This window comes from Squalius cephalus (assembly GCF_949319135.1).
Source record: "Squalius cephalus genome assembly, chromosome: 15".
Classification (NCBI taxonomy): Eukaryota; Metazoa; Chordata; class Actinopteri; order Cypriniformes; family Leuciscidae; genus Squalius; species Squalius cephalus.
This window is the reverse complement of record NC_137136.1, coordinates 10,739,800-10,766,209: the sequence shown is the minus strand read 5'-3', so window position 1 is coordinate 10,766,209 and position 26,410 is coordinate 10,739,800. Positions and strand designations below refer to the sequence as shown.

General features: G+C 36.4%; 1 protein-coding gene across 1 annotated transcript in view; it reads left to right on the top strand.

The window, feature by feature from the left end:
• Positions 1 to 213: 213 nt before the first annotated feature.
• Positions 214 to 26,410, top strand: part of col6a4a (collagen, type VI, alpha 4a) — a 36,858-nt gene continuing 10,661 nt past the window's right edge. The window contains exons 1-25 of the mRNA XM_079895778.1: positions 214 to 262; positions 5,767 to 5,864; positions 6,526 to 7,116; positions 13,384 to 13,938; positions 15,149 to 15,766; positions 16,313 to 16,870; positions 17,844 to 18,404; positions 19,017 to 19,586; positions 19,695 to 20,267; positions 20,504 to 20,853; positions 21,142 to 21,220; positions 22,114 to 22,259; positions 22,632 to 22,724; positions 22,821 to 22,874; positions 23,202 to 23,273; positions 23,381 to 23,407; positions 23,747 to 23,791; positions 23,989 to 24,042; positions 24,162 to 24,224; positions 24,628 to 24,693; positions 24,946 to 24,999; positions 25,090 to 25,125; positions 25,201 to 25,263; positions 25,379 to 25,441; positions 25,553 to 25,615. Coding sequence (XP_079751904.1) covers positions 5,789 to 5,864; positions 6,526 to 7,116; positions 13,384 to 13,938; positions 15,149 to 15,766; positions 16,313 to 16,870; positions 17,844 to 18,404; positions 19,017 to 19,586; positions 19,695 to 20,267; positions 20,504 to 20,853; positions 21,142 to 21,220; positions 22,114 to 22,259; positions 22,632 to 22,724; positions 22,821 to 22,874; positions 23,202 to 23,273; positions 23,381 to 23,407; positions 23,747 to 23,791; positions 23,989 to 24,042; positions 24,162 to 24,224; positions 24,628 to 24,693; positions 24,946 to 24,999; positions 25,090 to 25,125; positions 25,201 to 25,263; positions 25,379 to 25,441; positions 25,553 to 25,615 — 5,430 coding nt within the window. The 5' untranslated portion in view covers positions 214 to 262; positions 5,767 to 5,788. The remainder of the gene's footprint in view (positions 263 to 5,766; positions 5,865 to 6,525; positions 7,117 to 13,383; positions 13,939 to 15,148; positions 15,767 to 16,312; positions 16,871 to 17,843; positions 18,405 to 19,016; positions 19,587 to 19,694; positions 20,268 to 20,503; positions 20,854 to 21,141; positions 21,221 to 22,113; positions 22,260 to 22,631; positions 22,725 to 22,820; positions 22,875 to 23,201; positions 23,274 to 23,380; positions 23,408 to 23,746; positions 23,792 to 23,988; positions 24,043 to 24,161; positions 24,225 to 24,627; positions 24,694 to 24,945; positions 25,000 to 25,089; positions 25,126 to 25,200; positions 25,264 to 25,378; positions 25,442 to 25,552; positions 25,616 to 26,410) is intronic.

The window sequence follows — 26,410 nt, the reverse complement described above, 5'->3', positions numbered from 1 at the left end:
GAGCTCTATAAAAACAAATAAAAAACGTTGATGCATGGGAGGTGTTTTTTCTGTATAGTTTGGAAATATTATTACACTTGAAATATGAGATTTAGAACTTCAACTCAGTGTAGAAATTAACTAATGCATGAAAAAAATGAAGATATGGCGCTAATGGCGGGGAAAGAAAGGCGTTTCACGGGTTCACTGAGGAGTGGTCACACATCGATGCACAGATGTGCTCGTGCAGTGGGATTGTTGTCTCGTGCTCCGACAGATGCAAGTGAGTACACGCGCTTCATTCTTGTTTGCAGAGGCATTAAGATACATCATTGTGTTGTTGAAACTCTTTGGAAACGTGTTAGGTTATATCAGTGAAAAGCTCTCTCTGCTGGCATTTGTTTTTATTAGAAATTATGTTTAAAAACGTGTCAATATTTATTTGTCGGGAGTTAGGTTTTATACTCGTATAATACAAATTACAATCTTTTCAGCAGTTAGGCTAAATGCTTCTTTGTAAAAGTTATGACCCATAACCAGTTTTATAACCCTTGTCCTTTTTTTTTTTCTTAAAACGTTATTTAGTACGTGAAAGGCAGCAGACAAAGAAAAAAATAGTCAAAAAAGATGGGAAATGGTAAAAATATACAATATTAAAATAAAATTATTTAGCCTACTATAAAGTAATGAAACATTTGCGTTCAATTATAGGAGATCTACGGGGCTAACTGGTTCAAATCAAATGTTATGATGAATTGGGGAAAATAATACTATAAATGGTTTAGCTCTGTTGAATGTGGTTAATAAAATTGAAATCACAATTCATCACAATCATCTCTTTCTCCATGATTGCATGATGTATGTTCAGGAATGCTCTTAAGTAAGATATTCCACTAGGAATTTCCTTCAGTTTCGCAAGCTTGCAGTGCGCCAATCAGATAGGTGCCTGGTCTGATTTGGAAATGAGGGGGAAATGAAATGTTGTTGCAGCAGTTCCTGAGCAAACAACTGAAGCTCCTTGCACATGAAATATTCTTAATTTGTTAGGCTTGTTATTCTGAGTGGTGACTAGAATTATTCTAATGAGTAACTAAGGTGTTCAGAGGGGCTTGTCTGTTTGTTAGTTAGTTAATTTGGTGTATGTATGCCAAAAAATTGCTCTTGGGAGAACCCAACATAATTGCACATCTGCAGATTTAGTTAGAGGTGATCATATCCATATGCACTATTCTGTCATCATGCTTGATGATCTTGCAAAAAAAAAAAAAACACAGCATGCATGGATTGTTTATATGTAACATATGTGGCTGTGTTACGTGCACATGGGTCGTTAGTAATTTGAAGAGAGCATCAAAGCCATATGTTTACCATTTAAGATGTGTTTTACATTGCCACATGTGTGTCAGTAATTGAACGTTTGCCTTTGGGGAATACAATCCTGGTTGATGTCCAGATTGCACCATTACAAAGGTAACTGGTTGGATCAGAGTCAGATCTAGTGCATGGAGTTGGCAAGTTTGCTTTTGACATACATTTTTCTTGGTATTCACATGTACCTTCATCCTTATTGTTCATATTATACAACTGTAGCGTATTGGCACACTATTCCTGTCTCTCCCTTACTTGTGTGCCAATGTTTATTTTCCTTGTTACAGTGGTGGCATGCATAGTGGTTTTTGATGCCTGATGTAGTGGCATCTCCAAAATAAATTTAGGACTTAAAATCAATCAATAAATAATACATAATACATTATAACATCATGATGAGGGACTTTCTATAAACAGTCCTTTACAACAACAACAAAAAAAATTATAATCTAAAAGAGCTGTCTATGCTTTCAGTTGCTCAGATTAGTGAAATGCTGTAATGGGATGATCTACAGAGTATTTTATCCATTTGATATGTTGTCCTTGTGATATTTGTGTCAAACATGGCATGACTTATGAGATCATACGGCAGGAAACAAGCTTGAAATAAATGTGCACTCAAAGATTTGCCTCAATGAAGTGACCTGCATGGCCTTTGGCTTTGATTGTCTCACAGTTGATCAGCTCTTTCTTTTAAGTACTTCCATGTGCACATTATTTGACACATATGGGCCTCACAAACGGTTTTTCACTCAAAGTATTTGTTCTTGCTTAAGGGTTTAAAACTCCGCATGAAAAGTTTGGATACATTTATTTTTCTTTCTAAATCTTTTTATCAAAACTATTGAAATGTCATTTTCTTTTGATCACTGTGCCATATTTCGTCCTGAACTAGGGTGTGGGTTACCACAGTTTGTGAATTCGAGCAACTCTATAAGACAAAATGATAAAAGAAGAATTTGGAATGTACTTGCTGCAGACCTTATTTTGCATATTTTATTACAATAAAAGTAAAATAAGTATGTTTATATCTAAGTTAAGTTACTAAAATAATTAAGATCTTTTTTTTTTGTTGCTTTGTGATAAAAAAAGTACTTTTTTCTTTTATTAAAAAACAAAACAAAAAAAAAACGAAATCTGTAGAAAGTGTTCTTAATACTTAGTGTTCTTAGCAGACCACATTAAAAGCAACTGCACCATCCGGCTCAACTGTGCAGCTCATAAAGGAATTAAAACAGGCTGCGGCGTGATGCTGAAGGATTATTGAAAGTTGTTTGGCAGGCAAACAAACAACCAAACAGCTAAATAAAATACATATACCCCCAGTGTTTTTTTTCTAAGACACATTTATAAAAGCTACTTAAATGTCCTAATTAAACTAAAGCATAATCGTGTCTTAATCTAAGCCCTGTCTGTCAAGTCAAGTCAACTTTATTTATATAGCGCTTTTCACAATGCAGATTGTATCAAAGCAGCTTCACAGTATTAAATAAAATAGTACATCAGTGTTTGTTTCTAGTGTAAAACGTCCACGTTTGGTAATGCTGATCAATAGTATTGTTGATTGATTGATTAAATTAAGTATCCCCAACTGAGCAAGCCAAAGGCAACAGTGGCAAGGAACCGAAAAACTCCATCAGGTGACCTAATGGAGAAAAAAAAAACCTTGGGAGAACCCAGGCTCAGTCGGGGGCCAGTTCTCCTCTGGCGTTTATGAACTAGAGACTGGATTTAACTGTAAGATTAAAAATATTATATAAATGCCTGGCTGAAGAGATGCGTCTTTAATCTAGTTTTAAACTGGGAGAGCGAGTCTGAGCAACGAACAGTATCAGGAAGGCTATTCCAGAGTTTTGGAGCTAAATGTGAAAATGATCTCCCTCCTTTGGATGATCTGGATATCCTAGGTATGACCAAAAGCCTCGAATTTAGATAGGGCCGTCTGTGAAACCAGGCCCTTAATACATAAAATATGAATCTTTCTTAATCTCAATGCTCCACTTGCCTAGGTTCCTGGTAAAGGAAGTAATAACTCTGGGAAACACAAGATATAAAAACTTGTCAAGGGCTGTATTTGGAAATACTGGAGGAAATTCTTAATGAAAGAGTTTTGTTAGAAAGAATTTATTAATAAAGCAAGTTGCTCTGTTAGAGTGACTGGAACTGATATGGGGACCATGTGACTCTCATATGTGATTTTATTGGGCCGTTTTATTTAGAATGAGAGAAAAGGACCAGAATATAAATTAGACGTGATTTCCTTTGAGTTCCTGCTTTGGGACGGCTTGCAGGCACATTTGTGGTTTTGTCTGCGTATGACATATTGTAACGCTCACAAACATGAGATGCACATGTGCAGATCTGTCCGTTGCCTCACAGATGGGAAAGCAAAGTGTAACTGATTCTGAATTTGATTAATGAAAAAAAATACATACAATTTATTGAGCATCATCTCTCTCTATCCCTTCCTGACCAGCCCAATATAGTTAATGTTTCCTCAATCAATGCAGTGAGTTAAGGTGGAACTATACTATTTGACTAATTGCAGATGAGGGGCAGTGTTTGAAACATGTTGGCAAACAATCAGTTTGTTTGGTGGCACTGCTGCCATATGGATTTAGAGTGTGGCATCACATAAAGGAAATGATCTACACATTTTCTTACTTTTTGTTTTCATTTTTGCTTAAAGGGGGGGGGGGGGGGGGGGGGTACCGAGTCTTTCCGGAAAAAAACGAGCGGCTGGAGGCGTGCCGTGTGGGCGGAGCGCCGATAGCTAACAATTTACTCACCGCCTGCGGTTCCAACGCACGACCGTGAACCTTTATCGTTGGGACTGCTCCATCCTTAAGCATTAGATGATCTGCAAATCCGGCGTCAAACTGGGCCTTGTTTATAAAACCGATGCAGCTCTGCGGATGATTTCCTGTTGAAGCGCGTAGATGTGCGCGGTCTCGCTCTCCTCTGGTCGACGTGTGCTCGGGCGCGCTTTTCCGAGAGAAATACTCATATAAGGAGTTCCACTCTCGTCTACGTCATTAGATCCACGATCGAAAAAAAACAGCCGAAACTTGTACCAACCCGGAAGTAAGCTTTTCGGCACAGAAATTCTCCGTTATTCGTCCAAAATATATTTTTTTAAACTTTGGCCATGTTTAGCATGAGAATCCATCTCTTTAACACTGTAAACAACTCTGAATACATGAAACACCATTGTACCCCCCTTTAACAGATTAAGACAAAATTTTAGCTATTGAAATCCTTGGGGGGGTTGGGTCTTTTTAGGTTTGAGGTTGTGTTCTTCATGCCATGAAATTGGTATTCCTTTCTTCTTACCACATGAAAGAGTTTGGGTCTTGAGCTATGAGAGCTTAATGGTCTAGACATGCCCTTAGTTGACCTTAAATTGCACAGCTGGTTCTTGAGACATGATGTTAGTCCAACACAAACATTTCTAAACAGGAAAAAATAAACACATTTGTTTACCTAGTAGATCATTTATATTTTGATGTTGTTATGTTTTCAGTTGATTTGGGTAGCAGACAAACTGACTGACATTTCATTTCAGCACAGTGTTATGCTTTTCTTCATTTTTTATCTGAATATCTCCATTTGCGCTATGTATTCAATCAGAAGAATTTATGATTAGGATCTAATTTTTTTTACACTGTTTATTAGTGATCTGGGAACTTATCACATAGAATTTATTAATTGATTTCTTTAATAATTCCATAAATAAAATGACATTTTAAAGATATCTATTACTCATAATAATCTCGAAGTTTAGTTACCTATGATCACGCGCGTGAACTCGACAATTGATTACTGTGGACTTCGACCGAAAACAGGATGTAAATACAGGTATGTGCGCTGGCTGAATTAACATCACTTTTATTAATATCTTTCACATCTACTGCAGTCAGATTCACCTGTGTTCACTCTAAAGGAATCACTCACATGGCTGTGCACTTGTAATGACACATCAAGGATGTTAAGAGGCTAAAAGCAGGTTTAAAACTTGCCCCATTGAAGTTAACAGGGTGCAAATTTTAAAAAGAGGATAACACGGTGTAGGCAACACCGATTTTTTGTCGTTGTTCTCTGTACTGACAGCACTCCAAATTTACAAAAAAATGAGCTCAATGTTAAAATTGACCGGAGTTCTCCTTTAATACTTACTGTTGCTATTCTATTGCTCATGTTTTAAAGTATGTATTTTAAGGAATAGTTTTATCTTTCTGCTGTATTTCTCTGACTGATTCTGTGGTTTTTCAATTTGATTCACATTTGTAAAAATCTGATGTTACTTTGCTGGTATAAGTGGACTTCAGGGGACTTCTTGCACAAGTCATCAGGTATTACTGAATTTTTACTGGAAATATCATGCTAAATTTATTGCTTTTTTTTTCTTTTTCTGTTAAGGCTTTCGGGACGCGCTTAGACAATGGGGAAGACACTGACATTTCTTTCTGTTTTATTCATTACATCATGTTTCCTACACAGCACTACACAGCAAACAGGTAAACACTTTCCAGAAAAATAATCCTATGATTTACAGAAATATATGAGGCAAACTATGTTGTTATAATTAAATATATAACAAATAGGCTTGTTTATGGCTATTATTGTTCTTAAAAAAAGGACTGTACTAATGCTGCATGTTTTGTGCTTTTAGTGTTTTTTACCCGTTAGAGAATCATTTATGTAATAATTTGTATTATGATTTTTGATCATTCTACTGTTCAAAAGTTTGGGGTCAATAATATTTTTCTTTTTGGATGAAACTAATTATTTTATTCAGCAAGGCTGCAATTAATTTATTAAAAGTGACAGTAAGTTGTTTCAACAATTTTACAAAACAAATTCTATTCAGAATAAATTCTATAAAGAATAAATACTGTTCTTTGCTGATCAAAAAATCCTAATAAAATGGTTCCCAAAAATATTAAGCAGCACAACTGTTTTCAACATTGACAATATATGATATTTAAATGGTAATAATATTTCAGAATATTACTGTATTTACAGCATTTTTGATCAAATAAATGCAGTCTTTGTGAGCATACACTTCTTAAAAGCATTAAAATCTTACTGACCCACAGAATTATATATTTTTTGTCATTTATGACCATTATATATGTCTAGATTGTCATGTGTTGTATATTGTACTCTCATTGATAGGATGCCTGGATGAAAACCCGGCATATGACATTGTATTCCTCGTGGATAGTTCTAGCAGCATCGGTACTCGAGACTTCCTGGAGGTTAAGACGTTCATGCGCACTTTTGTGGATGGTTTGGATATTGACACTAAAAATGTACAAGTTGGCCTTGTTCAATTCAACACCGATCCCCACAAAGAGTTTCTGCTGGGGGACTATGCAAACAAAGCAGATCTGATTAAGAAAATAGATAACCTTCCATACCGAACAGGAGGCACGTTTATGGGAAAAGCCATGAAATTCCTAAAGGACAGTTTTATCACGAGTGCAAATGGAAGCCGTATCAATGAAAAAGTGCCTCAGATTGTTGTGCTGATCACAGATGGAGACTCAGCCGATGATATAAAGGAACCTGCCGGAGATTTGCGACAGAAGGGTATTATTATCTTTGCTATTGCTGTTGGTCCCACCAATATGACTGAGTTGAAGGCAATTGCCAACAGCCCACCTGAGCGTTTTGTGGTTAATATCGACAAATACCAAGCACTGCAAGGACTGCCGACCACCATGAAAGAGACAGTCTGTATCTTGATGAGGGATCAGGGGAAAGGTAAGTTAAGTTTTGAAGCTCTGTTCATAAAAGTCAACAAGCCTGTTTACACCTGATATCTAAATCTGTCTGGTGATACAATCACAAGTGGTCATGTGAGATCCTTGTATCAATTACATCATATTATAGTATTTATTCATATTTTGAATTTCAGTATTTTTGTTTATATTTGTATTTTTATTAGTTTTTTAATATTCCTATATACCTTTATTTTATTTGTTTTTATTTTGGTTTTAGTAACTTCAGTATTTCAAACTTAAAAGGGACCTATTATGCCTCTTTTTACAAGATGTAATATAAGTCTTAGGTGTCCCAAGAAGGTAAATGTGAAGTCTCAAATACCACAATGGTGATTTATTTATTGTACAATGCCCTAAATGTCCCGTTTTGGATGGAAGCAAAAACTGTGTTTATCTTACAAATGAGCTGCTGCTCCCTGCCCCACTTTCCAGAAGAGGGCTGTACCTTTAAAGCTCATGCGTCTGATACTCTGGCAGCAACAACAAAACAGGAGAAACAGCATGGGCCCATTTCCACAGGACACGTTTTTGCATTCCACTGCGCTGCTTTTACATTAATTTCCATGTAAACATGCGCTAGGCGGACCTTGCGTTTTTTCCTCCCATTCGGGACCATTCACCTGTTTTTTAAAAGTTAAACTTCCTTTAACTTGAGCGCTACATTTTTAGAATGCCGTTTCCTGCACGAAACACTGTAAAAGTTCATCTAGCACGTTTACATAGAAAAGCAATAAAAAAAGTAGTGCAGTGAAATGATTCTGTGATCGTCGACACAGCCAACAACAGAACATTTAGATTGTCTTTCACGTAGCGTAGACATTCTTGCATTTCCATTAGCTGCTCTAGCAAGGAGATAAACACATGGCAAACTGTGTACAGCTCACTCATGGGAGGATCTAAGCTAACATTGCAGTTACCAAAAACAAATAGATTTTAATAGATTTAGTTTTTAGTTAACACTGAAAATGTGTCTGCTGTGACCACATGTGACAGATTTGCATGCAGGGAGAGGGTCTCTGATATTATGACTACATACAGATGGTGCCCAACCAGAATGAGACTTTTACCGCCGCCGTTCCCGCGGCGGCAAAATTGGGATGTGTATTTGCTGCCTTTTACCGCTGAGTGGCGCTGTAATCACAGACTTTGAAAAGTGTCAGTTTATTCTCTTTATGACGTAATCTGCCGCGGCAGTAATCTGAGCTGAGGTCACAGATAAATTTAAGATAAATATTGTGGTTAAACGAATTCAAATTCATTTAATTTAAACAAAGTAGACACACGTTAACATTGTGTGCCCAGTTTTTCTATAATTTAGAAAGGCTATGTCAATAGCTTACTTGTCATTTACTTCGTGTTATTTTAATGTGTTTGTAGATTTATTAACTGAAACATAACAGTGAAATAGGCTAAATTAAAATAATTTACCGTAAAATTAAAAAAATGTTCAGGACTTGCAGTTACTAACCGATGTTAGTCGGTTTAAGCATTATTTGTTATATTCAGAATTAGGCTTACATGTTGTTATGATTATCAATTGAATTCTTTAATAAATAATCAACCACAATGCCTATTACTGCCGCAGCAAAAATAAACCAGTCGAATTTCAAAGTCGTTCGCGAAATTACTATAGGCTATACCGGGCAAGTGACAGGGCAAAACAGCAGCAACTGCGGCATTTTAAAAGGTAAGTTTCCTATCTGTTTATTAAAAAAAAAAAATAGGAATAACTTTTTTCATTATTTGAACAAAAATGAGACTGATTGAATATGTTAAAATATAAACAAACAAAGCAGAGAATAAAACAAACTTTTAGGGAAAAAATATAGGCCTATTATGCTCAGAATTGGTTAACATTAACGAAAGCAAAATATGTAAAAATACATTTCAAACAAAATAAAACAAAACAAATTCGTGGCCGAGTGGTAGGCTATAACTTACGTTTCAAATCCCGAACAAACATGGGCTACTTTTTTATTATTAATTTGATTTGATAGTTCTAAAATATTGCTACACCATATTGTTTTTTTCTCCTATAGCCTATTGAATATTTTATATTTATAAAATAAAATTACCATTCATTTCCATTTTACATTAGGGACACATTTTTTCCAACAGAATGGCTGAATTAACATCTGCATAATAATAATAATAATAATAATAAATAAATAAACAGCACAAGGTCTTGTAAAAACACTTTTTTTTTTTTTTTTTTTTTACTTTTAAAACAGAGAAAATAGTAGACCTAGGGCTAGGCTATTCAGACGATATCTGTGGTCAATGCATTAACAATAGACTCTCGGAGCTTCAAACGATCTGAGATCGATTCTCAGTATAGCCGACAGTGTTTATGTTTTTCCGTTCTTGATGCTTAAATATGCATCTGTTTATTAAAGTCAATCATCTTGTTTAATTATCAATTGTACATTAACATAAATTTGCTACATTCCAGTTGAGCCGCTGCACGCTATGACATATCTGATGAAGGAAGACTGTCAGCCGATTGCACCAGAAAATGAAGATGATGAAGCTCGTCTTTAATCTGCTAAATTATGTTTTTTTTTGTGTGTGTGAATCATTCACGAGATTGAGATGACTGACAGTAATACCCGGCCATAGCAACGGTAGACATTTTCCAAAACAGATCGAACAAATCAGAAAAATACTTTCAATACAGTATTGCTTTCAATTAAAAAATAAACAATGAAAATGTAAAAGAAAAAGAAAATTAATTAAGTTTGAAAACCCATCGCACATTTCAAGGTATGAATAAAGTGTCGGGACAGTTTATTTATTTAAACAGGGTTGCATTGATTCGATAGAGTTTATTCCCTTTGTGATGCAAAATAAGAAACATTTTAAATTTATTGTCAAAGAAATTGCAGCTAAATTAAAAAATGAAAACGGTACAAAACGAAAAAAAGTTCAAAGCAACATAAATTAAGAACAGGCGTTTTTCTTTGCCTCTCTGGCGCTGGATATTTTTTTAGTAAGTTTGGTCTCCCTCACTGCGCGCGGCGGGTCTTTCTCGAAATTAAGCATTTCAGCGTAAAAAACACCATACAGCTGATAGCTGTGTGTCATCCACACAAATCACGAAAGAAAAAACTGTAACAAATAGCTTTTGTTCCTTCAAAGATACAACATGCCTTGCTGAATTCACCTCACAATAAAACGAGGTGGGTCGCGAATTAAAGAGCTCTGTATCTGCTAAATTGAAATTGTGTGTGGAAAACCTTTAAATACAATCAATAAAACTACAATATATAATTTAATAAGATATAGGGCCTACTGTACATAGGCTATGGACTTTTGGAGATTTTGAGATTAAACCTTAAAATAACTTTGCCTTTGCCTGCTCATCAGGCTGGCTCCGACACTCTCCATATGAAAGACGGAACATTAACACCTCTGTCCTGCACCCCCACGATAAAGCAACTATTGCCTTCTCCAAACCCCCCACAGGCTAGCTGAGTTTGCAAAACAAAACAAAGAGTTTGCCACTCGTCCTGGTGTGCCAAAACACTTCATTATAAACTTCAATATTTCATTCAAAACAATCTCAAAACGCTTTGTGACATTTTGAAAAGCCGTGGATGCATTACTGCCACTGGAACCATGAACGCAAATACTGGTTCTGATTTTATTGTTTGTCGTTTAAACGTCATATATATATATATATATATATATATATATATATATATATATATATATATATATATATATATATACATTAACAGAACTGCTTTTGAAATTACGATTGGAATTATTATAGGCTACAGAAGTAAAGTCATTGTATAATATTGTTCCTTAGTGTAAAATGGAAATGCATGGTGATTTTATTTTGTAAATAGGCTATAAGCAAAAAACTATGTTTTAGAACTAGACAAATCTCTCTGCATCAACAATAGACTATAAAATGCATTAATAGGCTAATATAAAAATATCAATAGTCTAAGTTAGTTCGGGATTCGATCCCGTGTCATCTAAATGATCGTAACGTAAGTTCAACCACTCGGCCACGATTCACCCGTTGCGACATGGCCTAACGTTCCAGTGTGTGTTCGCTCACACGAGCGAGAAGCGCTCTTCATTCAAATGAACGCGCCGCCGCGTTTGTCGAACACTAATTCAACATGCCAGAATAAAACCTGGCTTTGGAACAATGCATAGCGCCACTCGTCGTGGTGTACCAAAAAATTTACACTAATTTAGTTTCATTTATTTCAGTGTTAATGTTTGAGTTAAAAAATTCTCTACAAATTAAATTAACACAAAGTCGGCTGTAAGAGTCCTTTATAGGCTAAGTAAAAAGCAAAGGGCTTACAGTCTTAATATTTAGGCTACTTTGCTTAAATTCGATATATTTATTTTCAGTAGGGCCTAATAAATTTGTAGGGATGTAATTTCAGCTGGAGCGCATCTCATCCTAACTTAACGAAACTCAGCGTATGCCTCACACAGACATGATAAATACATCAAATACACAAAGCTTGAAATGTCTTCAAACGAAATAATTCAAAACGAAAAGAAAAGGCTACTCTCTGATAATCAGATTATGTCTTTAAGTGCATTTATCTCTAGGTGCGTTCACTACAAATATGGCGATCGTCAACTTCATCTTTGCAGTCGACACTGTCAGAAAACACTAGTTTATTGATAAAAATCAATGCACGCATCACCGGATTTACAAATACACATCTTGCTTGTTGCACGCACACATATTATGTCGACAAAACGATATTATGATATAACGAAATATTATGTTGAAATAACATTATTATTAATAATACATCTTTTAGAATATTTGATTAAATGCTGATTGTTGCGCTTGTTCAATTTAATAAAATTAAAACTTTAATTGTGATAATTAAAATAATTGAAAATTAAATATTTAGTGGCCAAGTTTTGCTAATTTATTATATAGGCTATTATATGCCTATTGCCTATATTAAGTAGGTCATATTAAGACAAGGCATATATTAAGTTATTTTAGCTGTTATGAGAAAAAATAAATCTAACGAAATCTAAAATCTAAATCTAATAAATCTAAAAAAAAAAATTCTAACGCCAATTCAACATGCCAGAATAAAACCTGATTTTTGAACAATGTGTAACGCCACTCGGCCTGGTGTGCCAAAACACTACATTTTAAACTTCAATGTTTAATTCAAAACAATCTCAAAACGCGTTGTGACATTTTTTTAAAGCAGTAGCCTAGCCTATATACATTAAGGGCATTGAAACCAAGATCTTAACTAAAACGCGTTCCGCGTAATCTCTCAAAATTTATGCCACACTACTCCATGTATTTTTTTTTTAAGGACTGGTTTTGAAATCACTATAAATTACTATGCAATTGTATCGCTCACGAGAGCTCTTCATTTATCTAATTCCTCAATAGAATAGTAAAAATATTCAGCGTCATTGCTCCTAATATCGTCTCTATTTTTAACTTTTGATTCTATTTTTTCAGTTCTAAAATTGATTCTATCTTTAGTTCTATTCTGTTGTAGCCTTATAGGCCTATTTATATATATGAAAAATATGCCTATTAGGCTTAGGGTTTTATATTTAACCCACTTACATTTTAAAATACGGCAATTGCTGCTGATTTGCACAATGTCCCTTTGCGCCACCTGGCGGTCATTTCGGGAACGACTTTGAAATGCGGCTGGTTTATTTTCGCCGCGGTGATTTCGGTAATAGGCATTCTGGTTGGGCACCATCTGTACATCAAAATGTCTAACTGATATCACCAGTTCACTTACTGTATGTTGAAAATACACACCCACAAAAGTAAAAAATAAATAATTAAAAATAAGATTTTAAGTTTACATCAAGCATGCCGAAGAAGGCTGTACATATGCTCAGTACATAAAAAGCCCAAAAATAAACTTATATTGAAAAAAAAAAAAAAGTATTCTGGTGGATGATTGATAGGTGAGTGGGCTTTTCCATGTTCTATGTACTAGACTAGACAGACTTGTTTGACTTTTGTGCTCACATCCCATGTCTGCGACATTTTGTGCATGACGCAGAGTTCTTAAATGTGTCTCGTGTTTTTAAAAGCATTCTGTGTGTATGGCCCCTTATTGACTTTTATCTTATCCCTAAGGAAATGATTACTGCTGATGATGGTTGATTTGTAATAATTTACTGTGTAATATATTTAATATTCAGGTATTTACTGTTATGTGCAAATGCATAAAATAATTGTCCATTCATCATTGTGTTTCCGTTTCAGCTCTTGCCCCAAAGTTTGCTGATGTATTTGTTCTGGTGGATAGTATGGCCGAGGTGGAAACACAGCAGATAAGAGAACTTCTCACCGAACTGGCTAAGAAGCTCGATGTGGGCGATGCATCTTATAAGATCGCTCTGGCTCAGTTTGGCGAGAACGTTGTCAAAGAGTTTCTGTTCAATGACTACCAAGCCAAGGAAGAAGCCATTGAGTACATAAATCGGTTCGAGCCTAGGCCTAACGGAGAGCGAAAATTAGGAAAAGCCATAGATTATGTTCGCACTCACTTTCTTAACACGGCATCCGGCAGCAGAATTGCTAAAGGCAACAAGCAGTATCTGCTGGTGCTGAGAACAGGGAACTCAAGTGACTCCGCTGGGAGCGCCATAGAAACAATGAAGAATGAGGATGTGACCGTTATTGATATCAGATTGGAAGCAAATTTACACTACCTGGCACCTACTCTACTTGCTTTCCAGACTGACCAGAATATTTTTGATGTTGCTTCAGACATCACAAAAAGGATTCAGAAAAAAGAAACTTTCAATGTTACAGGAGGTTAGTTTGCGTTTATTTTAATTCTTCTTAAAGGTTCTTAAAGGTGCATTAAGTAAGTTTGGCATAAGAAATAGTGACACATAAGAATAGTTATTTTATTTACTACAGATATATCAGTGACATAGAAGCTGTTTTAGTCTACATAAAGTGCGTCCCCTCATGGTGGCCACCATGTTAAGATCATGACAAGCCATGTTTTGCAGTTCAACCAGATAACACGCATCAAACTTTTGTATTTTCCAGAAAATGTTAAAGGGATAGTTCACCCAAAAATGAAAATTCTGTCATCATTTACTCACCCTCTTGTTCCAAACCTGTATGAATTTCTTTCTTCTGCTGAACAGAAAAGACATTTTGAAAAATATGGGTAACCAAACAGTTGAGGGGCCCCATTGACTTCCATAGTACGGAGGGGAAAAAATACTTTGAAAGTCAATGGGGCCCATCAACTGTTTGGTTACTGACATTCTTCAAAATATATTATTTTGTGTTCAGCAGAAGACAGAAACTCCTACAGGTTTGGAACAACTTGAGGGTGAGTAAAGGATAACAGAATTATAATTTTTGGGTAAACTATTCCTTTAACTTATGTTGCATACCAGTCAATCTGTGGTAACATCTCATAAACGTCATGGGTACTCCAGAGCTGATGGCTGCATCCGCAATCGCATACTTCCCTTCTATATAGTAGGTGAAAAACAGCACTGTATGTGACAAGAGAATGTCCGAATTCACAGTACTCATAAAAGAGTTGGCAGAAAGTACCCAGATGACTTACTGCTTCCAGCGAAATTCTGAAATGTGCATACGATGGACACTTTACTATCCCATGAGGCCACGGAAGAGTATTTGTGAATGGCAGTGAAGCGACGTAACTGATGCTGGGAGGTCACTTGATAATGACACCATGGCGGATGTAGTACGGATTTTAAGTACCCATTCAAGAGAGTATGCGATTCTGGACGCAGCCAGTGAAAAGTAATTGAAATCTAATAGTAGCTTATTTTCTTAAACTGAAAACCTTGTTTACCGAAAACAGTGCAGTGTACACAGAATACACAGCATTATTAAGAATACTATGGTATTTTGAACATAGCCTTAAAAACGTTATTACTTGGTGCACCTCTGAATTTTCTTCATTACTGTTAAATTTTTGTCACAATATTTTTCCACCATTTAACATTAATGCATTGTTATTGTCTTCGAACAGACTGCAGATCAGCCCAAGTGGCGGATATTGTGTTTATTGTGGATGAATCGGGTAGTATCACCAGCAGCAACTTTGAACTGATAAAACGCTTCCTCCACCGCACAATTAGCGGTCTAGAGATAAACTCTGACAGTGTGAGGGTGGGATTGATACTTTACAATGACAGACCCAGTGCTGAATTCTACTTGGACACATTTGAAAACAAGAGGGACATTCTGAACTATATTAATATCATACCATACAGAGGTGGAGGAACTGCAACTGGTGCGGCCCTGAAGTTTGCTAAGGACAATCTGTTTACTAAGAACAGGGGCAGCAGGAAAACTCTTGGTGTTAAGCAGATTGCTGTTGTCGTCACTGATGGCAAGTCACAAGATGATGTCACCGACACAGCTGCTGAGCTGAGGCGCTCAGGAGTCACTGTTTATGCCCTTGGGGTGAAGGATGCTAGTGTGGACGAGCTCAAAAAAATTGCATCCTACCCTGAAAGGCAGTTTGTGTTCAATGTGGAAAGTTTTCAGATGCTTAGTTCGTTGGAGAAAAGCCTCAGAAAGAGCCTTTGTAAGGTTGTGGTCAATCGAGGTTTTGACAAGAACAATAGATTCCTCCTAAAACAAGGTAAACATAAGTAAGTGTGTGAAAATGAGTTAAATGTGTAATGAGTTCAAAGTTCTTCATGCATATTACTCTTTAACTTCATACATTGCTGAAGCATGACATACCAATGTGTTTGTTTGATGTAAGTGGTTGATGAATTAGTTTAGAGGATTAGTTAAGGTCAGCATGAAAATTCACACTATCCAAAATAATTTTCCAAATCTATGTTATCTGTCTTATTCTGAATGATTCATCCATGCGTATATTTAATTTTTTATAAATTAGTGTTTACCTCATATTTTTTTATAAAAATGTCAAAACTTGATCTTCCAATGAAGCGCCAGACTTCTCTCTGGTGATGTATGCCAGACTTCTTTATATTTTGTGTATCATTTTGTATTTTCTCAACTTATTTTACTGTATTATTATTTGTAATATTACAATACACTTAACTTTACAGAACTTGTGCTGAATGTTATGCTTTAGTTCAAAAAGAAATTTTGTATGTTGCAACAGCCTTTGTTTTCCCCTACTCATATTTCCATGTAATTTAACCCTCACTTTTAGGATGTGTGAACACAGAGGAAGCAGACATTTATTTCTTGTTGGACACCTCTGGCAGCACTCGTGCCGACTTCGAAGATGTGAAGAAATTTATCCTTGGCTCTCTGCAATTATTCAACATTGGACCAAATCGAGTTCGTGTGGGAGTTGCTAAAGCCGACCGTGATCCAACTCTACAATTCAGCCTGACAGAGCACAAAAACAGGGCCTCTTTAGAAGCAGCTGTGAGGGACATCATTCGACCCAATGGAGGCACAGAGACAGGCAAAGCACTAACTTTTGTGGCCGATCTCTTTAATCGGGCTAAAGCGTCCCGTCCGGCTAAGGTGCAGGAGATTCTCATTGTCATAACTGATAAGGAATCCCAAGATGACGTGAGTGAACCAGCGGCAGAGCTGAGGACTCAAGGTGTTTCAGTTTATGCCATTGGAGTTAAGGATGCCAACCAGGATGAGCTCTTGAAGATGACGACTGATGAAACTAAGAAGTTCTATGTGCCCAACTATGATGCCCTGAATTCCCTCAAGGGTGAAATTGTAACAGATATTTGCTCACAAGAGGGTAAGACTAACCAGTCGTAGATATGCTGCAAAAACATATTTTTTTATTTTTATTTTATTTTTTTATTTCATATTTTTGACTGGTTTAAAACAAGCTACATTTTGACAAACCTATTAAAAGATTAATTAAAGATACACTACCTTTCAAAAGTTTGAGGTCTTAAAATAAATAAATGATTTTATTCAACAACTTAGGATGCATTAAATTGATTAAAAGTGACAGTAAAGATATTTGCAAATGTTCCAACTCAACCCGAGCAATTTTCAAGAAACGGCTGAAGACGCATCTTTTTCCGCAACACTTAATCCATTTATACTAACACTTATACTGCATTAGACTAAACTGGGAAGGGTCATATCACTTACATATTGTTGTCATATTGTTAGTTTAACTGCATCTATTGTTCTCCTTAAGTCGCTTTGGATAAAAGCGTCTGCTAAATGATTAAATGTAAATATACAAAATATATCTATTTCAAATAATGCTGTTCTTTTGAACAGAAGAATTCAGTTAAATCAATTTAGAATGATTTCTGAAGGACCATGTGGCAGTGACACTAAATACTAAAATAGAGTAAGGATGCGGAAAATTCAGCTTTTAATTTGCCGTCACAGGTATAAATTACATTTTAAAATATATTAAAATAAAATTATAAATTAGTTTTAAATTAGAAAATGTATTTTATTTTGCAATTATATTTCAGAATAATACTATTTTCACTATTTTTGATCAAATAAATGCAGCCTTGCAAGAGATTCCAATTACTGTAAATATTTTAAAATCCTACCGATCCCAACATTTTGAATAGTAGTGTATATTCTTTGACAACCAGTCTTATTTCACACAATTTCTATTCTCAATGATTTAATTTTTAATTCTAAGTATGTTATACAGTATATATTTACTGGAAAGCAAGATGAAAAAACTGGTGAAGTAAATAATTTTTTTCTTTTTTCTTTTCTACTTTCTTTAGCCTGCAAGAACAGGGTGGCCGATATCATGTTTTTGATTGATGGTTCTTCTAGCATTTACAGCTTAAATTTTACATTAATGAAGACTTTTATTACCAAAGTTGTTAATGGTACTGACATCGGAGAAGATAATGTGCGCATTGGTGTGGTCCAGTTTAGCACAAGACCACGGCACCAATTTGGCCTGAATAAGTTCTATAAAAAAGATGACGTAGAGGAAGCGATTGACAGCATTACACAGTTAACAGGGGACACATACACAGGAGATGCACTCTTGTTTATTTCAAAGTATTTTGATGCATCCAACGGTGGTCGACCTGATGTCCCACAGTTCCTCATAGTTATCACAGATGGGGAAGCTCATGATGCTGTCGCCTTACCTGCCAAGGCTATCAGAGACAAGGGTGTCACCATCTTCTCAATAGGTGTGGGTAAGAGCATAAACGCCACACAGTTGTGGGAAATCAGTGGAACTCGAGATAAAGTGTACGTCGAGAGGGATTTTGAGGCACTTCTGTCTATTGAGAAAAATCTCCAATTCAAGCTCTGCAGCCCTGACACAGGTGAATCATAAAATGTTACTGTATGCCACATTTACCGCACAGCCCTGTTGAAAAGAGTTTTGTATGCTGTTTATTCAGGGTTTGGTCAAATTTAGAATTGCTCTCTTTCATTACATGAGTTGGAATGTGCATTCCACGAGTTGGAATGTGCATTCCACAGGAAGTTGAATTAGAATTTGAATTTGAATTGGATTGAGATGAAGTGGAAATTGCTGATTTATAATTTCAAGAAATGCAACAGGTAATAGCATTTTGGGAAATTTTCACATTGTTAAATTGAAAATTCAGTAAACGTACATGTTTGTATATAAATTAAGTTTTAAACTTTCAGACAAGACTTTGCCAATTGTTATATTCAAAGTTTATCTTGATGAACCTTCCTTTTCTAGTTGAAAATTATTTATTTATTTTAATTATATGAATTCTAGTTACATTTGAATTGCAGTTCTTCATCGCGTTAGTTACCCGTTTTCACTCAAATTCAACCATGTTGGTTGACTAAAACTTTTTGCTGTTGAACAACAAAGCTATGACCAGCATCAACCAAGCACTAAAATAAACCAACTTGGACCAGATTACATGATTTTTTCCTTTTTTTCCTCATTTTTCCAGTAGGTTGTCAGAGCGCACAGTTGGCAGATGTGATCTTCTTGGTGCAGTGCACCAGACGGATTAATTTTCTAGATTTTGAAAACATTAAAAAGTTTTTAATTTCCGTGGTGAACAGCACACAGATTGGGGACAATCTAGTTCGCGTTGGCGTTATTGTCTACTCCGACACTCCGAAACAATTCTCTTTAAACCAGCACACAAGTAAACGTCAGGTACTGGAGGCTATAACATCCTTTCAGCCCCCACCTGCAAACGGCTACACGGCAAAAGCTCTTGGATACTCGCTCGCTTACTTCAGTGAAGCAAATGGTGGGCGCCAGAAGCGAGGCATCCCTCAAATGCTATTCGTGATCACGGACGGTGATGCTAGAGACCGGGAAGACCTCCGTGCACGGGCTGATGAGCTTACTGCCAAAGATATAAATGTGTATGGAATTGGAGTGGCCAGAGCTCAAGATAGTGAGCTGGAGATGATTACCAAGAACAAAATCTTCCATGTTAATAATTATCGGGCCCTTCAAGATCTGCAGAAGGACATCTCAGGTGTCATCTGCAATGCAAGCAAACCAGGTGAAAGCTTTTTCTTCAGTCCTTAAGAACGTTAATGACTTAGTTAGATCTCAGATTTATCAACATGACCAGATTTGGCTCATCTCATTTGATTGTTCTGTCTTGCAGAATGCCAGAACGTGGTCGCCGACCTGGTGTTTCTGATTGATGGATCTGAAAGCATCAGTGAGGAGTCGTGGGAAATTATGATTGAATTCTTGCTAAATGTTGTGGACAAGCTCCGTATTGCTCCAGAACTTTTCAGAATCGGTGTAGCCCAGTTCAGCAACTTATATCAGAAAGAGTTCTACTTGAATGAGTATGAAGATGCAGATGGGGTGAAATCAGCAATACAACAAATCACGCAAATTAAAGAAGGGACATACATTGGAAAAGCTCTGCGTAACGTTGTGGAATTCTTCGAGGAAAGCAAAGGGAGTCGCATACAGAGCAACGTACCACAGAATCTCGTACTCATCACTGATGGCGTTTCATCAGACAGCGTGAACGAAGCAGCCGATGATCTCCGACGCCGGCAAATTAATGTTTTTGTGATTGGAATTGGGACTGTCTCAAAGCAACAGCTCAGCTATATTGCTGGGTCACAGGATAGGTTATTCGAAGTGCCGAACTTCAGCCACCTTAATCTGACAACAGCAACATTTGTTGATACCCTTTGTATTCCTGTAAGCATGCCACCAAGTGAGTAGAGGTGCCAATGTGTGTGATATTAAATTTGCTATATACTTGTAGCATTTAGAATGGTTGATTAAAGTTTTTTAGGTTTAATTTATGATTAAAGTAGACAAAACAGGATATAACTTTATTATCAGCCATTTACAAGCCATGGCATGAAAAATATTATTGGTTTATGAATTTTTGATTAGCATTCAACTTATCCTCCTTATCACACATGAATTCTATTTCTCTTTGTTTAGGTTGTACTGTTGACATTGGCATCGGATTTGATAACTCTCGCACCAGTTCAAGCTCTCGCTCAATCTTTAGAGACCAGAAAAAGCTGCAGGCCTACCTGCCTGAGATCATCCGTTACATTTCAGTTGTGCACAACTTGTGCTGCATCACCCAACCAATCCTCAATAACAACATAGGCTTCCGATTGGTTGATGCTGATGGAAAGAAGCTGGATGATTTTACTTTCGAAGAGTACAATGAAGGTGTGGTACAAAAAGTGATGACACTGCAGACTTCCCAATCTCTCAAATTTAATACCAAGCTTCTACGCTCTTTTGAGGAGAAGTTCAGAGCTTCCAATTCTTATGTAAAGGTGAGAACAGCAGTAATCAAATCAACCATATCTAATTGAACAGGCTGTAATTACATAAGGATATAACTGGAATTGAAAGTGTTATGCCTTTGATTGATTATGATAGATAGATAGATATATAGATAGATAGATAGATATATAGATAGATAGATAGATAGATAGATAGATAGATAGATAGATAGATAGATAGATAGACCACTATAAACCAGCTTGAACAAAAAAGGATATTCATATTAAAAAAGTTGATATTTTCAAGGAAGAAAGTTTTTCTTTGATTTCTCTTCTTAGGTGCTGATCATCTTTACAGATGGGTTGGATGAGCCTGTTGAGGATATTCTGCCTGCTGTGAGAAACCTCGAGACAAGTGGTACAGTGATTAAACAACTTTTAATTTCTTTAGAAACTCTGTACTTGGAGATTAAAGTTAGATTTCGGTTAATTGCAACGAGTCTACGACGGATTTCCGTCAATTGCAGGGTTCCCGTCTGTCCTTATGTCTTAAATTCTTTTTTCATAATTTTAAGGTCTTAAATATGCTTACATTTCTCGAATAGTGTAATAAATGTCTTAATTTCAGTTTGAATAGGTCTTAAATTAAGGAAAGATGAGGTGTAGCTATTCACCCTGCTGAGGGGGATGTGATCAAAGCCTGGAGTGGAGCGAAAGCACGTTCCTCTCTGCACTCTTCTGTAATCACTCAGCTTCGAGTCCACTCCGGGTTTTCCATTCCCGCTCACTGCTCCGTGTTCACTCCATTTTAAAAGTTATTCTAATATGTTTATTTTTTCATATCATGAACGTCTGATATTAACTCACTTTTCGGCAAAAGCTCTGTTGGCTTTTATTATTTGAGAAATAAAAACTTGTGTTATGCAAATGGTTAATTATTTGTATGACTACATCACAAAGAGTAAAGTCTTGTAAAAGCAATAGATTGAAAGCATTGACATTTCATAAAGTGTGTAAATAATAGAAACGCAGTTCAAAATGGCCTTTCTTTAAATGCAAATGCATGTAGGCCTATACTCACTATACTCCTATTTACAAGAAGAAGAAAAAACTGCTCTTAAACTGGGTGTGTGACAGGCTGTGGAATGGGGTTTGGCCGAGGAATTTTTTTTTGCTTTAACCCCTGTAATAGCTTTTCAACAAAAACAACTTCATACTGTGCAGTTACAGTCTGTTAAACGTTTCCAGAAGAGCCTGGTTCACATCAAAGGCTAATTATGTTTGCTAAAATTCCCTTTGTTACATACATAGGTGTAAAAGCACTGCTGACTGTGGCGCTGGATGGATTTAAAAACATTGCTGACCTGCAGAGACTGGAGTTTGGCCGAGGGATGCGCTACAAGCAGCTTCTCTCTATTGGCATGCAGAATGTGGCCAGTGTCATGCAGAAGGAGATTGTAAGTCAATTTAAATGGAATTAAACCAAATCAATGACAAAAGGATGACACTTTGAGTGAATCAAGTAACGTCAAGTAGAGATTATGCCATATTTTTACTGCTATGAGAAATTTTGGGGATTTATTTGTTACACGATGACATATACAGTATTGAAGTACATTAGCTGCCTTATGGTTTGCCTTAGATATCAAAACAGTGTTTTGACTGCAGAGTAAATAAATGGCTTCCTGTGGTGGGGCGTGTGAGGCTCTCTAAGAAGAAAGGGAAACAGCTGTGAGTTTTAAAGAGTGCTGAGGAAAGATGTCAGGATGTCAAGTGCCTTTGTTTAACATGTCATCAGTCACAGTTTCTCTCTTACTTACAATTCGCAGGACACAGTTCTCTCAAGGGAGTGCTGTAACGTGTTGTGTAAATGCACTGGTCACGAGGGAGCACGTGGAAATCAGGGTCGTCCAGGGTTGAAGGTGATTATCTGAAGATCTATTACTGAAGATTTACTGAACAATATTTGAAAATGGAGATACGTGTTTAATTTGTCTTACTGTACTGCTGCTGATCAGGGGTTACCTGGAATGAATGGGCTTCCTGGTTACCCTGGAGAAGAAGGAGGGCCTGTAAGTTCTTCAATTTATATTTATAATTTTTTCATTGACTTTCATGAGACAAAAAAAGATACATTCCAATGCCCTTTGAACTGTTGCTGGTGTTTGTGTCCATAAAGTGGTTACACAATTTGTTACACAAAGTGTATGTTTACACTAGAATAACAGAAATAAATTACATTTTAAAATATATTAAAATATAGTGTATTTGTGAGAAGTACTATTCATTTAGTGTCAAATAATTTTTTAAAGAAACTCTTTTAATACTAGAATATATACTGAATTATACAAAAAAAAACTGATATCCTATGATTTTCATGTGCAATGTATGTGTTTCAGGGTGAAAGAGGGATTCGTGGTTTGAATGGAACTCGAGGACATCAGGGATGCATGGGAAGAAGAGGCGTAAAGGTAACAATGCAATGCATTGTTCTCTTATTGAGACCTTTTTGAGTTTTAAATGTGACTTTTTTTGCTGAAACAATGCAACATTTATCTTTTGCTGTTCATTTCTTCAGGGTGGCAGAGGCTACAGAGGCGACAATGTGAGTACTTTCATAAGGCTATGGACACTGAGGTTTGCATAAACATTAAGCTTTAAGGGGGAGAGTGAGATAACTTGAAGATAGCTATATACATTAAGTCTCTACCTAATTATTACCAGACAGCAGTTATTAGCCAGCATCTGTGTTTGGATTACTGTCTTTGATTGTCATCTGGAAAAGGTTTGTTTTAGCCTGTGGTTTTTGTTTATTTTTTTGAGGTTGAAAATAAATTGTGTTCCTGTCTCCTTTCTTATTTGCTTTCATTTGTCTTGTTAATGTAAGTAATGTAACCACTGTTTTCTTCTTAATGACTTGAGTTTCTTTCATCTTCTTACTCAGGGAGATGAGGGAGAAGATGGTTTAAATGCCGTAGATGGTGAACAGGTAAGAAAATGATGGTGCACTTCTAACATCCAGTGAGTAATCGAAGGTCAATACATATATTTAATGCAAACTAAAATTAAATTAAGTATTGTGGCGGCAAGCACATCCAACATTTTGTTTGGAAAATGTTGATATGTTGCCTTTATTTTTACAATGTGGAAGTGATGCATTTTTGCTTCATTGTTTGTATTTCTCAGGGTTTAACTGGAGCAGCGGGAAGCCCAGGAGAGCGAGGAGATCCAGGAAGCCCAGTAAAATCCGTTACACATATTCTTCTTTTAAATGTCTCAACCATGATCCAGTCTCTCTTTAGTGCTCTAATTTCATTGATTCATTCATATGTATTATATTCATTGTGCCCAAACCACAGGGACCAAGAGGTACTCCAGGAAGCCCTGGAACCCCAGGACAACGAGGCCTGAGAGGAGATCCGGTTAGTAGGCTTTAGCTGCACATACAAATCTTAATAGATTACTCATTCAGGTGACAAAACACTGTTCATACTGTCTTCGAAGAATTCATTAAAATGGTGATTTTTCATTTTTATTGATTTCAAATGCAAATCATTCAGGTCAGGTCAGATTGTTCAAATTTGGTTCAAGTATGCATAATTCAGAATTGTTTGCAGCTGACATTCTTTTTTATTACCAAATTTGACAAAGAATGTCTCTAGTGTCTTAAAGCAAAACAGTGAATCGAATCAAAATAGGGCATTTGTTTTAGCATTACAAATAACAGCCAGGTGTGAGATCAGCCACTGATGAATTTTATACAGCAGATGTTCCAGTAGAGTTTGGCTGAATTTTGACCCTGTTAATCCATTTTATTACAATCAGGGAAGTTCAGGATTGGACAACAACGCCCGGGGTCCTAAAGGTGACATTGGCGGTCCAGGGATACAGGTATGGGACATTATTTACTTTCAGTACAAACTGACACTTAACAGTTTAACAGGCACTTAAGTTTACATGTCTAGAAGTATTGATAGCTGCAACCTGATAAACAGACATCACTGAACAAAGACCTGACTAATTGATAGTGAAGTTGATAGTTGAAGTTGTATTTTACTGCATACCTGTCGAATATTTTTGTTATCAATTATATCTATTCCATTGTTCTGGTTAATTTTCTCTTTCTATGGGCTCTTTTAACAGGGTGAACTAGGTCCAGATGGTCTTCCAGGCCAAATTGGTGATAATGGCAGACCAGTAAGTTAATACGTTATTATAGTACAGAAGGCAGAAGCATTAACTTCAGAATCCTGTTTTCTATGTTGATATTTTTATCTTTATTTTCAGGGTCCTGGTAGCAGAAGAGGCTTAGCGGGTGTACCGGTACAGTACTGTAGAAATTATAATTAAACAACTTCAGAAGTTATACCAATTGACTTGGTTTGCTTGTGCGTTTAGGGGCCCAGAGGGCTTCCAGGAGAGCCAGGACAACAAGGACAACCTGGGGCCTCAGGTCCACTGGTAATGTACAAATGATCCTATTTTTAAATCCATCAATAACTACCATTTATTTCCTCAGCTATCAACTTTTTGAGCTTGTGCTACCTATAATTTGAGTCTTTCTGTCTCTTTTCAGGGTGTTTACGGTCCACCTGGTCCGGTTGGGCAGAAAGGTTTTCTTGGTCTACCTGGACCTCAGGTACATGTAGAAATAGAATGAATTGACCACTTTGTTTGATTAGTATTGGTATTAATATCAAATAAACCACATCTGGCCATCAATGGTATTTTGTTGGTTTCTTTTACACAGGGATCTCCTGGCTCTCCAGGAAGGCCAGGAACTAAAGGAAGCATTGGCTCCAGGGGACAGAAGGTGAGTGACCTCTTTTAAAACCTCTTCATTTATAAATCTCTGCTTTTTTAAAGGGATAATTCAGCCAAAAAACTAAAATTATCTCATCATTTACTCTCCCTTATGCCATCCCTGTTGTGACTTTCTTCTTTTGGAAATTAATCCATCTCTTGAGTCCATATAATGCCATTGAATGGGTGCTGCTCGGCTGACCACACACAGCGAATGACAGTACAAGTTAAAAAAACTAAAAATATTAGTATTTTTATCATACACACCTATTGTTTTGCTTTAGAAGACACGGATTCATCCACTGGGGTCATATGGATTACCATCAGCCGAGCGGCACGCATTCAATGGCATTACATGGACTCACGAGATGGATTATTTTACTAAAAATTCACGATCGCTGTGTAGGGTTTTTCAGGCATCAACCTAGCGGCATCCGTTCACTTGAATTATATGGACTCACTGTGATGGATTATTTTCTTTGAAATCTTTCTTTCTGCTTATCTAAACAAAGAATGTCATATAAAGGCCAATTCACATCGCACAGACAAACGCCAAACAAACAAGTTGGCCATTGGATGTAGAAGTTTATTAAAAATAACTGTCATGTTCATACTGCCCCAACAGACACCAACAAACACTGATTGAACATGTTCAGTCGGTTGAAAACAAGCCCCGACCAACGCCGACAGGGGTAACACACTGATCCAACAAAACCCAACAAACATGTTTGTTGGCGTTTGTCTGTGCGGTGTGAATTGGCCTAAAGAGATTTTTTTATTTTTGAGTAAATTTACTTTAATGCTA